This window comes from Callorhinus ursinus, unplaced genomic scaffold (genome assembly GCF_003265705.2).
Source record: "Callorhinus ursinus isolate GAN/ISIS: 27379988/994484 unplaced genomic scaffold, GSC_fseal_2.0 scaffold4, whole genome shotgun sequence".
Taxonomy (NCBI): Eukaryota; Metazoa; Chordata; class Mammalia; order Carnivora; family Otariidae; genus Callorhinus; species Callorhinus ursinus.
This window is the reverse complement of record NW_027397066.1, coordinates 116,404,226-116,421,886: the sequence shown is the minus strand read 5'-3', so window position 1 is coordinate 116,421,886 and position 17,661 is coordinate 116,404,226. Positions and strand designations below refer to the sequence as shown.

Sequence of the window (17,661 nt, the reverse complement as noted above, 5' to 3'; positions counted from 1 at the left end):
CCGGGCCTGACTCCACATCATTCAAATCAGAATCTCTGCAGGTAGGCCTAGCTATTGAGGGTTGTTTGTTTTTTAAATAGCCCCTGGGATTTTAATAAACAGGGTTAAGTTTATGACATAAAAGGATTCAACTGCCTATCCTAAATAAAGATCAATTGTGGACAACAGCTTCTGGTTGTGATTAATACTGGCTATACGTCATGTGTCTAGAAATAACCATTGCAGACCCTACCCCAGTGTCTCCTTACTTGTAATGACTGAAAGTAGAGATAGTAGGCTATAGATAACCGAGCTTTCTAGGTAGGTGGTTGGTGTGTTACCAATCCCCTCAAACTGTTGGAAAGACGAAAAGCAACTACTGAAATGACAATCTCTGTAGTGACTTAATTCCACTGGCTGTGAAGTTACCTGGGTGGCTGGTTGCTAAAGACATGAAGGATGAGTAGATTCACTGCCAAATTACGCGACAATGAACAGGCAACTGAAAAAGAGGATGGTCCTCCAGTCCTCTGCTTCCTACAAGGCCAGTCACAACCATTCCATTGACAAACTACAGGAAAAAAACACAAAAATTAGATGTGAGAAATGTATTCAACATAAGTAAAATATAATGGATCTGTGGTATTTTGAGGAAATTCCTGAAGACCAACAGAGAGGCACAAGATGATGAATGGGAATACTCTAATCAGATCTAAGCAAATTATGCTAACAGTAAACAATGCTAGCTGAATACGCTTCTGAATACCTCTATTATTGTTATTAATGCATAGTAAATTTATTAAAAGTTAATGAAGGGAAGAATTAGTATTTTGCCTTTCATAGTTCAGAACTTAAAGGAAAGGATCTGGGAGATGTTTATTGTTTACTTCTTTAAATGGCTCCCTTTTCATTTTTAAAGATATCAACCAGCAGTCTGACTACTTGAAGGCAAATAAGTACTTTGAAAGAAAGACTAAAGTGGTAGGTAATTTAATTATTCGTTATTAATGAAGAAACATAGAGTGTTGGAAGAACACTTTAGAAAACCCAGCACCTATCTCAATTGTGATGAAGCATCAAGCAGTAGGCAACAGACCTGATAAACTTGCAGATGAAGTAAACAAGTGGCAAGTTCATAAAAGCCCATTAGGAAACTAGACTGGAAAGATTATAACATAGAATGGTGTGGCTTCTTGTTTGTTAAGACAATGCACAGGAGGCAAACGTAATTATTAGCTGAAAGCAAGCGAGGGGACCCAAATCATATTCCAAAAATCTCTTTGCTCCTATGTTGTTTCTAAATGAGAAGATAATTTGTACTTACTGAGACCAAGTTCATTTAGCAACAGCAGAATCTTTATATACCACAGGAAAATTTTATCACATATTCAAGATTAGTATTTTTCAGTTAAGAATTGTACCACTTGTGTGAAATAGACTGTTAAAATAGACACAAGGCCTAATATAAAAAATATAAGAACTACATTACAGTCTTTGTTAGATTGCCAAATGTCAACTTTACTTTTGCTTTACAGGCCACCTTGAAACAGTCTGTATTGTTTTTGGCATCTAGAACTCTATATATAAAGAGCACTGAACATTAATACTGCAAGCTTAACTGTCATTGACAATTTAGTAAAAGTTCTCATTTAAACAGTACCGATTTTTTCTTCTGGCTACAATTCCAAGATGGTGTCATTTCAAAGGCAACTGGATAATCTGAGACTGGAAACCTTGAAGACCCGCTTTCTACCACCTACTGCTCCCTTTCCTCCTGCCCATCTTTATGTCATCATAGAAGGAGTAGGTCTTGATGGAGGCAGCGGTGTTAACTCAGCTGTATAACCTACAGTACATAAGAGACTCTTCTGCTTTACTGAAATGAGCATTTTCTCCAGAACCTCCTGCACACTACCAATACTTTTAACATCCATCCTGTAGGTTGCATACTAAAAAAGGTTAAAGTGCAATTCAATAAACAATAACCCTTTCCCAAAAATGTTTTATTGCTACAAGGAGTGAGATTTCTTGTCATCAAAATTGGAACAAAACTTAAGGTTTCAGCTCCCTATGGGGCAACACAGCCATTTCATGTGACTTTGTTTTTAATTTAGTTTTGGCAGTGGATTCAACAAAGTTTAGATGATCACTGGATGGCATCAAGAGACTGCCTGTAACTTAAAGTGGGGCATGAGCTAGAACAGTAAGACTACCTTCCATCTGACAGGTCAATCTTTCTTTGATTTCTTAATAAGAGTTATTTCAAAATTTAAGGCTGATAATTACTAAATATATATGTATCTTGTAAGAAAATTTAACACTTCACTTTTTACCTTTTCCCAAACAGATGCTACACATGGCAACTGGAATATTCCTAGAAATTGTGCAGGAGAGAGAATTCCCTGTATTACCACCTACCTGAAACCAGTCCCCACTTTTCTGGCCTCCTCTTAAAATCACAGCTTTCATTTCACAGCTCTAACAGCAACACACCATGGAGTACAAACATCACTGGAAAACCAGGGCCTGATAAAACCCACAGAAAAGCTATTCACTAATATTGGGACTACTTTTAGCCATGCTATTATAGATCACAATTTATTTTTGTGCATAATAAATATAGGAAAATGTTGAAAATGTAGGACTCAACTATCTAATTAAAGCTGAGTAAACTAACCTAGTCAGAATTTATTTTTTAAATGAGAAATGACAAGAGTAGTAAATATAAAGAAAAACAAAAATAGCTTTACTTTCCTATGTTAATACAGGTCAAGGGACCCTTTCTTCTGAAAAGGGTTGATAACACCAGTTCTCAGCAATAAACATAAGGCACTTGTTTAGAATACAACATCACTGCATTTTTTCCCCACTTGTTTTTCTAACCCTGTTTTCCCCCACAGTATCATTTGGAATTAATAGAGTGAATGAGGCAAATGTGAGATGACCCAGTTGATACTACTCAGAGCAAGACAGTACAGTACAATGTTTTAGGGGTGCTGTCTGGACATAAAATGAACCCTGTCAAGGTCCTCTGACACCAGACAATGTATCCACTATCAAGTAAACCTGAAAGAAAATAAAATATTTATTCAATAGTTCCAGTAAAATTGGGTTGGAGTACAATATACATGTTAGGAATTTAGCTCCTCACGGGTGGCATCTGCATCAAGAGTTCTGAGTATTTATGACTTTTCATTCTAAGACAATCTACATCATTTGAACATTATCAAGACAAATATATGAATTCCATTTCAATATACAGTAGAGTTTAAACATACTTCACACATACACCCCCCTATTATATGGCTGGCGCCTCCTCCCAACACCTCAGTAGTGGCAGAGGTAGCACTAGTGTTCTTTCCCAACAATAAGAACTTCAGTTGCCACTCATAGGAGAAGTTGAAAAAAAGTTTGTTTTTTTGCCATCTGTTAAGATGTTCCTGAGACAGGGCCGGTTAAGAAAACAGAACAAAGCACTGGAGTTCAGTTTGTACTTCTCTTTACATCACTAAATCGTTAGACTGGGACACGGAATGCAGGTCACGTACTATGAAAGGTTGAGTTTAGCACAACTGTTCAATCAGTAGAAGGATAAGGTCTCCTGAAAATTCCCTTTAGAATATACGTCCTATAAACTAAAAGTACCACAAAAAAAGGTCAATTTATATATACAATTGATTCACTTTACTTAATTTGCTTAGATCTTGCAAATGCAATGAGAATATTGAGCCTGAGGCCAGTTCTCAGTATACAGGTTTAACAGTTTAAGGCTCATTTTCTCCATCAAAATAGCAGTTTTCAGTTTTTCTTTCAAATGATGAGTTAGGAATTACATTCATAGTACCTGCCACCATCCTAGCCCTCAATGAAATCTTAATGCAGGAACGGCACTACACCTGCATTACGGAGTTCCCCTGACATCGGCACTTGGCCCACCCTGAACGCTCCCATCGGCACTAGCTATACAGCACATTACATTGCCTCTGGCTTGCACCTCTGTTTCCACCTGTGTGTTTTCACAGAAGCCCAACACAGATTAGTTGAAATATTCACACAACTGTTTTTCAAAACAATTTATTGCATCATATTTGGTACCTTATGTTTGACAACAAAAAGGAAATTACATCTGTAACTGCAGGAAAAAGAAGCTGGTCTGTTATTGAAAAAAAAAAAATCTTGGGCCCTTTAAAAATTACAAAGTCTTGGGCTTGCCTGAAACAACTGAGCAAGAAATATATTCTTAGAAATGTAGGGCTTCAAGTATTACAAACCTGTGACACTGTGGAAAAATTCCAGAGGTATCTAAACTGCAGCACTTTTTTTCTGCATATCGTGAACAAGGCCTGCTGAGGTTTTTAACTATTAGTCTCTTGATCAGTCATAGAATGGTAGTCAGGAGTTCTGCTCTTTAACTTCAAGCCATGGTAGATTTTCTTTTTTCACTCTTGGGTGAAAAAATTCATGCGTGCTAATTAGTTGGTGCCACATCACAGTGCATTTGGTTCTTGCATTACAGTTTTAACAAGTTTGGCCAAAAACAATGCTGAAAGGTTTGCATTGCTATTTTAGTTCTTCAAGTTTTAGTTAAAATTGAGATTGTTCCAACTGGTTCCTTCAGTTAAAAACTGTGGTACAAGAACACCAAACTGATCATGTACAGTGAATTTTGGAAACACAACAAGCGTATTGAACACCCTCTAGGTTTCTTATAATTCTGCTTGGTATCTATATGTCCCAGCTTCTACAACATCAAGCATCTGTTGTAGGTTTCTCTGTAAATAGTGATTCACATTGCATACTTCCTATGGTCAGAATCAACCCCGTAACAAAATCAGTCAGATGCTAAAGCCCCAACAACTCTTTGTGCTCAGTGAAAGAATCCAGTGCTAAAACAGCGTTTATGCTGTCTGAGATATAGTAAAATCTCACAAGACAAATTTTAAAGTAATATTTCTGCCACACACCTGCTTTGTTAGCTATAACAGCCTCCAGATTTTATATAAATTAGTTAAAAAACATGGGTGGGTAGGTAGGAATAGAATAAGGTATCTTTTTTTAATCCTCAATTTTAGCAGCTTTTAATTTTTTAAGAAACTGAACCTATATCCTGTAATATGTTAGATATTTTATATATACTTTTTCAGCAGGATAAAAAACGTAAAACACTATTTGAAGGCAAGAACATTTACTCTTCTCATTCTGTGTAAGTTAGAGCAATGCAGCAGGTGCGTGACAAAAATATTATACACTAGATATGGTCCAAAGTCATTCCATTTGCTTGTTTAATGATGTTCAAATTTCATTGGCCAGTTCTTCAGTTTCTGCAGAACTATCTCCATTAACTGTGATCTTCATATCCTCTTCATATCCAGGAGGCATGAAAGCCAAAGCATAAGGGAAAAGCTTATGACAATTTGCTCTATAAACTTCAGCAGCTTCTTTACAGTCTCCTAGGCTACCATCACACAAGGCTTCTAATACCTCCATACATGTCTAAAGAAAGAGAAAAGGTCATGTTATAAGCTGTCAAAAAAGAAGTTTTTACTGTGAATTCATGAGACATTTCATTATCCACAGATTTTCTAAACAAAAGGCAAACGTACGTATTTAAGATACACAAAAGCATTTTACTCCCACATATACATTCCATAAGAATTAGCTTCTTTGGAATTGCAGGGTTTACACAAAAGGATGAATTTATAAACAGGGCCAGGACTAATGCTGGGCAAGCAAAGTGGTAGGGTACTGCATTTAAAGACATACTCACTCTGAGCAAGTGCTCGACCCTAGGTTGCAACCCTGCCTCAGCCCAGGCTGGCCCTGTGTACAAATGTCAAAATTTCTATGGTAATGTCAGTTACTTAAACCTTTTACAGTTTTCTTTTGTTTTTTTTTTTTAAGAGGCTTAGAGACAGTTGGCAATATCAAACATTGCTTTGCACCCTTGTATTCAAATTGTAGGTTTCTCCACTAACTAAGCAGGAAAGGAAGTCTCAAACCAAAGGGCATATATGCAAGAAAAATTTGTTCATAAAAATTGATAACTGTTTCAACCAAACCCCTTGGTATATCTTCTTATATTTTAAAATATTTCATGTTGACTTGCATCTCCCATGTTTTATTTATCTTTTCACTTGGAAAGCATTATGTAGTTTGCAGACATATAATATCCAACACCTTTGCCAGTCTAGAAATGTTCTAATCTAAATGACTTATTAATTAGCAATCAACAAATCAAATGTTTCTTGAAGATATTTCCTTCATTTGCTATTAAAGGAATATATCAAATGCTTATTTTATCTGGCCAATTATCACAGAAAGTAGCACTATGTCCTTTGTTTTTAGTCTAAACTAGAATCTGTATTTTGCAACACACCCATATATCTTTTACTCTACTTAATCTCATGTTACATTGCAAGTTATAAATGAGTGTTTTAATTTGACCCCTGGCATATACATCTTCAATATGTCAGAATCTTCACTGAGGGGGCGCCTGTGGTGCAGTAAGTTAAGTGACTGACTCTTGGTTTCAGCTCTGGTGGTGATCTCAGGGTGGTGATATGCAGCCCTGCATGGGGCTCAGTACAAGTCTGCTAAAGAGTCTCTTCTTCCTCTGCCCCTCCCCAGCCCTCCTGCATGCACACATGTACACTCTCTCAGTAAATAAATAAATCTTAAAAAAAAAAAAACTTCATGGAGACCACTGTTTGCTCAGAAGTGCACAGATATGGGGGCGCCTACGTGGCTCAGTTGGATGGGCATCCAACTCTTGATTTTGGCTCGGTTCAGGATCTCGGGGTGGTGAGATTGAGCTGCCCTGTGTGAGGAGTCTGCTTGGGATTCTCCCTCCCCCACTCAGCATGCACGCCCTCTCTCTCACTCTATCTAAAATAAGTATTTTTTTAAAAATGCAGAGATATGAACTGAAATCTAAAATTAACTGTGGAATATATATATGATTTTACTAAAACATATTTCTAGAAAAAAATATAAGTAATAGATGTGGAACTAGTTCTTGAATGCCAAGTAGCCTGCTGTGTATGTGTGCACGCATAGACAATCATAAATAAATTCAAGATAAGGTTAGTTTCTGATATGGATTCATAACTGTTTGGTAACCAGTATCCATAAATAAGAAAAAACAATTATTTGGTGAAAATTATTCTCTTGTTTAAAGAAAAACAAAGTAGTCAGGTACTCTTAATAGAGAATTAATAATCTTAATATGAGAAACTCTTTACCTGGAGGTTTCTGTTAGTGAGGGATTCATCAAGTGTTGTTGCCAACTCTATAGCTCGCTTCTGACTAGAAGGATCTAAATAATATACCATTTTGGCAGCTAAAGGAGAAGAAAAAAGGAAATTTGTTTTTATTTAAAAGTAAAACCAGCATCTTATCCTCTATCCATTCAAATATAAATGTAACATATATGGCACTTTATTAGAAAAATGCGAACAGCCATTTGAAACACTTTAAAAAAATAAAAAACCCTGAGAGGATAGACCAAAAATAGCCTAACTAGGATTAAAGTAAAAAAAACTATGAAGAGGGCGCCTGGGTGGCTCAGTTGGTTAAGCGACTGCCTTTGGCTCAGGTCATGATCCTGGAGTCCCTGGATCGAGTCCCGCATCAGGCTCCCTGCTCAGCAGGGAGTCTGCTTCTCCCTCTGACCCTCCCCCCCTCTCATGTGCTTTCTCTCTCTCTCATTCTCTCTCTCAAATAAAATCTTTAAAAAAAAAAACTATGAAGAAATAAAATATTCTAATAATAGTTGTCTTTGTGTAGTGGGACCATGGATAGTTTTCTTCTTTCTAAAATGAACATAATTTGGGGCTGAGGGGAATACTCCACTAAATGTGGTTGGGGTGAGGATGTGGGAGGAGTGAGATACCCAACCTTGATGGTATGAGCCAAAAAGCTGAATTCAGAATTCCACAAAGGCATACAAAGCTGCTGGGCTTCTTAGCCAGGTATTCTAAAAGCATCCTACTAAAGCACTACCCACATGGTCCCATTAAGTCCAGACTTTGGACTACTAGCACAGACCCCTGCCTGTGAAATGGTTTCTGGCGCTTTGCACTGTTCAGTTTAATATCTTACATAAGCATGAGAAATAGAAGATGATGGTCACATCCAAATGAATTTTAAGAGCACGTTGAAGGGAGAAAGAAAAAAAATAGAAAGCTCCTCCCTCCTTCATTATATGTAATATACACCTAAATGCAGTATACTTGCTTTGTTGTAAAGACTATGCTGCACCAGGAAACTACTGACCTTGTTTCACAGTAATAATTTTGTCTAAGAAATTTAAAAATTTATAGGAAGCATATTTAAGCTGCCTATTTTTGTAAGACCAAAATGTGAGATGATCACAATGCCTCTTCCGTGTGAGAAATGTGTAACCTTGTCACTGATACATTAAGATAAAAACTGAAATTGTTTTAGAAGGCTAAGATAAAAAGAAAATAACGTGATTACCTGATAATCTGTGTGGCAATGAATCAGAATTCCTTTTCAGAAAAGTTTCATTAAAATTCTTTGGATTTGTTGCTCCAAAAAGACGATTCATTTCTTGTTTTAATACTGTTCTAACTGTATCAGGTAAATCTTTACTTTCACACACTGCTGAATAAATTAAAAACAAACTCAATTAGTAGATACTCTGACATAGTTTGCAGAAGTTAAAAAAATTATCTACTTGAAGAGTCCAATGAAATAAAGTAATTATATGTAAAAACTAGATGAACCTACTTATAATTCAACATTTAAAGAGCTTATTATATAAATGTAAAGAATATGTGTCAGCAGAATAATCTAATGATTTTCTACCGCATTCAAAGACAATAAATGATGCATTTTCAGGAAAAAAAAAACAAAACAGAAAGCGAAACAGATAATGAAAGATGTAATTCTGTAGCCTTCTAAGCCCCTAGGGGCTGCCCCCCTCAACTTTAAATCAAGTCTGTAAACTAGGGGCTTTGATGACACCTACCTGATAAATACTGTCACAGTAATTATGCAGTGCTGAAGAAAACAGAATTTTCCTCATCTCCATCTTCTATACCCAAGTAAGGCATTACAAAATTTATCAATTTTAAAAGAAAACATGATTGACTTCATTGACCTTTATTTACAGGGGCTATGTAAACTGAGTTATCACTATATAGTAAATTCCAAAGGACCACCGAAGTATTTTCCTATAAGGAATACATGCTAGTAATCATATTCCCAGAGCTTAGGATTTAGAGATGGAAAAGCTGACCCCCTCAAGCTCTCTGAATGAATTTTAGTATTTTTTTTTCCATTATTATTTTGGTATAGAGAGACAGTCTGAAGCTTTGAGCCAGACAGACCTGGGTATGGATCTAGGCTTGGACAAGTCACAACCTCTCTGAACTTACTTCTTGATCTGTAAAATTGAGGAAATACCCAACCTAAAATGATCACAGTAAGGAAAAGTTATATATAAAAGAGCTAATAATATAATTTGATAAATTGTTAATTATGGTTAGGAACCATGGTGGTCACTTTCAAATGCTGTACTGATGAATATGTATCCTATATATATATAACTCATTATGTGAAGGAAAAATTGCATAGAACACTAACCCTAACTTTGTGCTATGCATTCTGGTATTTTCTACTCTATTCTATTTCTACTTTACATTTTCAAATGGTAGTAATGACTCACTAAACTGCCTTCATTATCCCCCTAATGGATCACTACCCTAAGTTTAAAAAACACTGAACTCTTGAGTAGTAAACACCCATATGAAATATTCTACACATAATTATTATGTACCTGAATAAATGATTGATATGCCCTTTGTTGGTTAAATAACATTTCCTCTATCATTCTATAGAACTGAGTGGTCCAATTAAATGAGGGGTTTTTTTTCTCCAATTAAATGAGTTATTAAAGAATTTAGCTTAGGGGCGCCTAGGTGGCTCAGTCATTAAGCGTCTGCCTTCGGCTCAGGTCATGATCCCAGGGTCCTGGGATCGAGCCCCACATCGGGCTCCCTGCTCGGGGGGGAAGCCTGCTTCTCCCTCTCCCGCTGCTTGTGTTCCTGCTCTCGCTCTCTTTGTCTCTGTCAAATAAATAAATAAAATCTTTAAAAAAAACAAAAGAATTTAGTTTAACCTCCATTACAGCTGTACTTTCAACTTGGCTTTTGCAATTTATTAGTATTTGTTTTTCAGGGGAGGCAGGATTGCAGAGAGAACTGAAAGAAAAGTTGGTAAAATAGATTATAGTCAATTACAATGAATATTATGTCAAAACCACAGGTTTTCTATAAAGTATGTTATTTCCAAGAGCCTTGTTGGTTTCCATGAAGTGCTTTCCGGACACTATATGTAGATGGGAAAGTAACTGTATAGTTACATTAGAGTTGGTTATAGGTGGAAGCTAAGCTTTTCATGTTTTTTATTACCTTTATTAAATTTGTTTTCCTCAGACTAAAACAATCTCCCCAGAAAAATCAAAGCTGCTTTAAAAAAAAAAAAAAAAAGCCCACACAATTAAAAACAAATACACACACACACACACACACACACACACACACACACACACTCTCTCTCTCTCTCTCTCTCTCTCTCTCTCTCTCTCAGGATATATAAAGAGGAAATATTTATGTAACTCCTAACTTTCACTAATAGCTATTTCCAAAAACATTTCCTCACTAAATTATAAAATGTTAGAGGCTGATTCTGTTTGCTCCCCTACATTATGTAGATTGGAACTGTAATTTCTAGGAAGATACTAATTACAACAACAACAAAAAATCTGCTGCAGTGTAACTTAGGATGCTGTATGGAATTCTACAGAATGCAATTTTACCTGTGTCTTTAAGGAACGGAGCAACCTCAAATGTCACAGGTCTATTAGATAAGCTTTTATTGCTAAAGACTAGTGGGCTGTGGGATCAATCTAAAAATCCTCTGAAAGTGATTAAAACTAACAAATACTGAAGTCTCAGGAAAATAAAAAATCCCAGATTATTTATCTTCCTTGCTATCTTCTGACACAATAATGTCTTGTGATTCATGGAAAAGTAATAGTTGATTGAGGGAAGGGTAATAAAACCTTCTCTAAGAGGCTTTTGATTTGAGTCTTTTGACATCTTAAAATTAATGTTTGGTTCATGCTATTAGCTTACTGCAGGTTAAATTAGTAATCATCAGTGGTTTAAAAGTTGCATTGAAAAGGGGCTGATTCTTGGGGCGCCTGGGTGGCTCAGTCGTTAAGTGTCTGCCTTCGGCTCAGGTCATGATCCCGGGGTCCTGGGATCAAGCCCCACATCGGGCTCCCTGCTCAGCGGGAAGCCTGCTTCTCCCTCTCCCACTCCCCCTGCTTGTGTTCCCTTTCTCTCTGTGTCTCTCTCTGTCAAATAAATGGATAAAATCTTTAAAAAAAAAAAAAAAAGAAAAGAAAAGAAAAGAGAAGGGGCTGATTCTTAGCAAAAAGAATTTCCCTTATTCCTAGGCTCGCTGGCATTTTCGTTAATAATTTGGGTAGAAAATGCTCATATTTTGTGTGAGATAAAGACTACTCACTACTAGGTTAGAACCCAACCTACTAAGTGATTACCACTCAAAACAGTGAAGTAGGTAAATGAGAGTATTAATGAAGTTTTTAGGAGAGAAATGCATAAGTACAGAAGAAAAATAATCTGCAGATAAAAGAAAGGAGTTTGTACAAATGAGAGAGGAAAAGACAAAAGATTCATTGCAGAACAAGATGACCAGTGATTTTTAAAAGCATTGTAAGTGAATAATAAAACTGAATACCTAAGCTCCTGTCTTTTACTTAGCACCGAGCAGAAATGTAGTTTAAATTGCTCTAAGTCCTACAACTTAAAAAAAAGAGAGAGAGAGAGAGAGAAAGAGAATAACTTGAAAATCATCTTCATAATTAAAAGGGGGAGAGGAAGATGACCTATCTGGTAAATTACTTTATGTAGCAGATACTAATTACATTGGTAGTATAACAACATTCTGAAGATTTGGAGGGTACTCATAACCAGACTAAAATGAATGTATTTATTTAGAGAAGTTTCTATTATTAATAAAATAGGTGTCGGCGCTCCTTTTTATCCCCATACTTCCCAGAAAGGTGTTACTGTGGGAATTTCTTTGTAAAGAAGGAGTTAGTACAATATAACTTGACATAACAAATGTGTTCTTGAAAAATTACTTCAGGGGCGTCTGGGTGGCTCAGTCGTTAAGCGCCTGCCTTCAGCTCAGGTCATGGTCCCAGGGTCCTGGGATCGAGCCCCGCATCAGGCTCCCTGCTCGGCGGGAAGCCTGCTTCTCCCTCTCCCACTCCCCCTGCTTGTGTTCCCTCCCTCTCTTGCTGTCTCTGTCAAATGAACAAATAAAAATCTTAAAAAAAAAGAAAAAGAAAAATTACTTCAAAGTTAATTTTTTTAAAGTACCAAATATATTAGTTAAAGGAACCCTGTGGGGTATATCAAAGATGCCCTAACTCTGTGCTTCTGTAGTTTCACAAATAGTTTTATACAGTACACACCTGTTCTTAACAAAGGTAATTAGCAGTCTACCCAACTTCTTGAAGGCTTTTTAAAGAGACCGTGCATCTTTATCACTCCAAATTATCACTTTACTTTACTGCCTAAATTTAGTCAAAATAAGAATTACTTTGTAATTCCTGATAATGCTGTCAGCTAACCATCTGGAGCAATGTGCAAAGCTAACAGGGACACTAAATAATTCTACCTTTACATCAGGACCATCCTGCCTTTGTTCTTCTGAAGTCCATGAGCATTTTAATTCCTGAAACAACCGTTCCAAGGAAACAGTTGTATGTTCATCAATCCACACACATACTATAAGCAAATATATTTAGATATGCCACTTTTAATTCCTATTTCAAAGGGAAGTCTCCAAATCCACAGGATTTGTATGTATTATTTTACTACCTTTTAGGAAAGAGTTGATTATACAAAATAAAGTGCATATTTTAATTTTGAAAACAGCTTAAGTGCACTCCATCCTAACCAAGAATGGATTTAAGACCATTACTCCTGGCCTTCATTTTCTGACTCATGATTTCAAAAAAAATTTAATACATAAAGATGAGAAAGAAAATTAAAAAATTAAAAATTAATTTTAAAAAATTAAAAAATTTTTCTCTAAACATAGCAATTCTTTCTTCTATTTTTTATAAGGTGGTTATTTCTTTCATAATTTAAGACACTGAAAAACATCTCTATGATTCAGTATAACAGGAATCTTTTTTTGACAAGCATAAATATAATTTAAATAAGGTTTTACTTTTTCTTAGAAGTCAAAACAATGTTCTTAATCAGGACAATTTAGCATTTTTCAAAAGAATGATTGGGATGCCTGTTTTAATCGCTTTATTTAGATATGTATGGATTCATATGTGGCTGAGTATTCAGCAATGAGATAGGTAATTTAACATTATCTGCAGATTGTTCTATTAAAGATTCAATTTCCCCTCTCCGAAGAGTCACTTAAAAATCAAAAACATCACCACCACTTGACTACAGGAGTACTTTAGATTTAAAGTCTTGTAGTAGAAAGAACAATATGAAAACCTGAGCTATCATTCCTGCTTCATACTAATTATTTGTGTTACCCTAAATAAGTCATTTAACTTTTTAAGGTCCTAGATTTCTCAATTATAAAATGAAAAATAATTAGCATAAAATTCCACCTTTTACACTCTAAAATTCTGTAGTTCTACTTCACATTAAAAGTAATATATGAAAAAAAAAGTAATATATGGATCTTAGTATGAAAATATTTGAAAAGTAGTGATTGCCTTAAAGTTCTTTTAAATCTGTATTTAGTAACAAAACTTTTATGACTCCAACAATTCTGAAGACAGATAAATAAGGAGATAGTCAATTTCAGAGATTTTTCAATTTTAGAAGAATTTATTAAAAAGCTTTACACAATGAGTATGATTCAAAATTTCAATGTACATGTAACTTTTTAGAAACAGAAACAAAGGTGATTCTCAAATATTTGGACTGAACAATTCTGTATCAAAATAAAGTAACATTTCTAGCCTTAAAATAAAGACCTTCATCACAAAGAAAAGAATCCTGCTTTTCCCCTTAGCTAATTTAAAATTTAACAGCTTTAAAATGATTTGAGTTTATGAGAAACTTATATAGACCACTTATACAGTCACTATCAACTACTGTAATCAAACACTTAAGTAATGTAAAACAAAAAAACATACCAGTACTAAAGAGTCGAATCATACACTCATGAAGCCAGGGATGACTAGAATCAATAGCAAATGCCCTCTTTACTGATTGTAGCATCAAAAGAAACTTTTCTATAAAAAGAAAAAGATATATTTTGATCATTTAATAAACTGAGGTGCCCTCTTGGAGGACTAATTTAAGAGAATTACAAATAAAGAAACTAATTTAGAGTCAATCATATCTGAACTACAACATGAGTGAAGCAAATGACTTCCTCAGATTAGCACATTAGCTAATATTTTCCACACAACATTCCTTAAGAAAAAATGTTTTTAAGAAAAAAACATATGAAGTACAAAAAATTTAGATATCATTCAACAATATCTGAACTAATGCCATATAAACAAAATTTGAAGCCATTTAATTTCTTAACCTCCTTTAATAAAAATAAAGGGATTTTCTGCACTACTTATACAACTTCATTGTTTATACTTCAAACCTAGATCCTTTCTTGGATTTTGAGACATTCATGTGAAATGGTTTCCCTCCTACTTGAGTGTCCTCTCCTAATCAATCACCTGGCTCCTCTACCTCCTCAAAAGGTACAATATTCACCAAGGTTATGTTTTCAGTGATTTCTAGTATCTTTCTATATTATCCTCACACTCACACCCCCATGTTTCCCATGCTTCAATAGTTGAATGGAAATGTCACCTGATTAAGTCCCATATAAAACCACCTCTTTGTTAAGACTTCCCTAATTTGGTACCATTCTCCAAATTACAAAATTCAAAACTCCAGGCTCCTCTGACATTTCTTTTTCCCTTACTCCAACACTCAGAAAGCTAAAAATACTGCCATACTCTTTGTTACTACCCATTTCACACGACTACAGTGAATTCCAAATGCTGAAGAGCCCTTGAGAGGTTAGAACACAGCCAAGAAGCCAATTGTAAGGAATTTAGATTGCCCTTCCCCACTTTAAGCAGAACAGCTTTTTTATACTTCAGGATTTCATTTAGGAATATTTGTTGTATTGGGGCACCTGGGTGGCTCAGTCGGTTAAGTGTCTTGACTCTTGATTTTGGCTCAGGTCATGATCATTGGGCTCCACTTGTGGAGCCTGCTTAAGATTCTCTCTCCCTCACTCCCCCCAGCCCCTGCAACTGCTCCCATGCTCTCTCTAAATAAAAAGAAAGAAAAAGAAAAAGAAAAAGAAAAGAAAAGAAAAGAAAAGAAAAGAAAGAAAGAAAGAAAGAAAGAAAGAAAGAAAGAAAGAAAGAAAAAGGAAGGAAGGAAGGAAGGAAGGAAGAAAGAAAAAGGGGAGTTGTATTAACTTTTCTTCAAAAGATATTACTGGACTATTTATTAAACTTCTTTTCCAAATTATAACACAATCATTTTGGAAAACAGAAATATAATGCAAACCATTGTAATCACTCAAATCCATCAAGAGACCATCAGTTATTTTTTGATCTATTTCTTCCTGGCCCTTTTGCTATCTTATATACCCATGTAAATATCTTAATAAAAATTAAAATTAAACTATAGTTTTTGTGTCCTATTTCCAAGCAATGCTATATAGCAACCTTTACCTGACATTATTAATTACTTTGCATAAACATGATTTTTTAATGGATACTCTATAGAGGTACCATTTTATTCAATCTCTTTTAGAACAGTTACACTGCTTGGAGCAACAACCTTCTGTCAGATCTTACTAACCAATTTCTCTTCCCTTCAATATGCATATCACCTTAATGATACACCTCCCCCCCCCCAATAAACCACCTGAATTACAGCAATTCAATACCACAAAATCTTAGTATCTATATGTAGTCTAGGCATTCTAAACAAGACAACCAAGACCTTCCATTATCTTTTACCTGACTCTGGCAATATAGACAACCTCAACATTATTTATGCATACTTGTGTATTCTTAATGCATCCTCTTCTTTTCTATGCAACTTTTCTTTTAGAAATATGATCCACCTTTCAAGATACACCTTAAGCACCACACCTTCTAACAATAGCTAATAATAACCAACATTTATTCAATGCTCTCTTTGTATATCAGGCACTAATCAAACCTCTCTTATCATTAATTTTATTCACACCGGTACATGGTAACTACTATATTTGACCTTAATCTTAGTTATGTATGTATATCTATGTTGATTTTAATGTCCTAGGAGAGATAATAGTATCATTACACCTCCCCACAATATCTTGTACATGTAGCAGGTATTTCTGTGAGAAGCTGCATTGGGAAAAAATCCTACAGTGGTGAGACTATTGGATTTGGGTGACTACATCTAAGAAATACAGTGATCAATTTTATCAGGCCACTATACCCTAATTGCCTACCTTTCCTAAAGTAAATCTCAAAGGCAAAAAGATGCGTTTCTATCTTGTTCTTCACCAAGTTCTTCAACGGTGTTAAAAATTTAATAGCTTCTTCCAGTGGAGTTTCAACCTAACAAAAATAAAAGATATTATACAAGTGGAAGCAAGATTGGGGGGGGGGATGTGATCTTATTCTATTAAAAACACTTCACTTTCTGGTTTTTTTTTTTTCTTTTTGGTAAAAATCACTTACCCATTACCCAGAAATACTGTCATATTTTAACCTCCCATAATCTAAAGGAAGGGGATTTTGAACTCTACAACTCTTCACTGGTTTTTAACCATAGATATTACATTATCTCTGGATAGAAACTATCCAACAAGTGAAGAGAAAGATAAAACAGAACCAGGGAAAGACAGTGACAGGTCAGATAGCCAAGGGGTAGGGCGGGGAGAGGACAGAGAGGTTAAACAGGATGAAGAGGGGTTAAGAAAGATAGAGAATGTTTTTTAAGTTCAAAGTGAAGTATAATCAAGTTATTAAAAAAAAGCAGTACAATATCCATTCTATCTTGCTTTGTTCTAATACAAATTCTATAATATCCATATTTATTCCAATGCCATGGCATTTAAGAAGATTTATATTTATTGAACTGTCTCTACCACCCTTTATTAATTATATAGATGTGATATTAATTACATACTTGTAATAATTGCTGGGCAGGTATAATATTTACTACGTAACTGTTACCGTTACATTCCTAGACTGAGTACCTAGACAAAATTCTTCTCTGTAGACTGGGATGGGGGTGGAGAGCAATACCATATTTATCAGAAGGCACTGAACATCCATGCCTGTATTTGCCTTGTCTCATCACAGAGGTAGTAACAACTTACCCTTGATGGAATTTGGATTTGCACAGCTGTACAACATACCTCTGCTAATAGGGTAACTGTGGTTTTACCAACACAGATTCTGGCTAAGGAAATTATTTCACAGCATTAAAAAACAAAACAAAACACCTTAAGCAAAAAAGTGATGTTTAGGAGTTTTACCTTATACTAGCATGTAAAGCAGCTGGCATTATTCTGAAGAACACACGCTCTAAACAAGAAATCAATATACAG

The 17,661-nt window shown here is 35.3% G+C and overlaps 1 protein-coding gene across 5 annotated transcripts in view; it reads right to left on the bottom strand.

Moving 5' to 3' along the window:
- Positions 1-3,040: 3,040 nt before the first annotated feature.
- Positions 3,041-17,661, bottom strand: part of NAA15 (N-alpha-acetyltransferase 15, NatA auxiliary subunit) — an 80,431-nt gene continuing 65,810 nt past the window's right edge. For 4 of the 5 annotated variants that reach the window (XM_073892275.1, XM_025874215.2, XM_025874213.2 and 1 more), the window contains 5 exons: positions 16,555-16,663; positions 14,219-14,317; positions 8,458-8,604; positions 7,221-7,318; positions 3,041-5,472 (listed from right to left, as the gene is read on the bottom strand). In XM_073892275.1, the coding sequence (XP_073748376.1) occupies positions 5,272-5,472; positions 7,221-7,318; positions 8,458-8,604; positions 14,219-14,317; positions 16,555-16,663 (654 nt within the window). In that variant the 3' untranslated portion in view covers positions 3,041-5,271. The remainder of the gene's footprint in view (positions 5,473-7,220; positions 7,319-8,457; positions 8,605-14,218; positions 14,318-16,554; positions 16,664-17,661) is intronic. The other variant, XM_025874214.2, reaches the window with a different exon arrangement.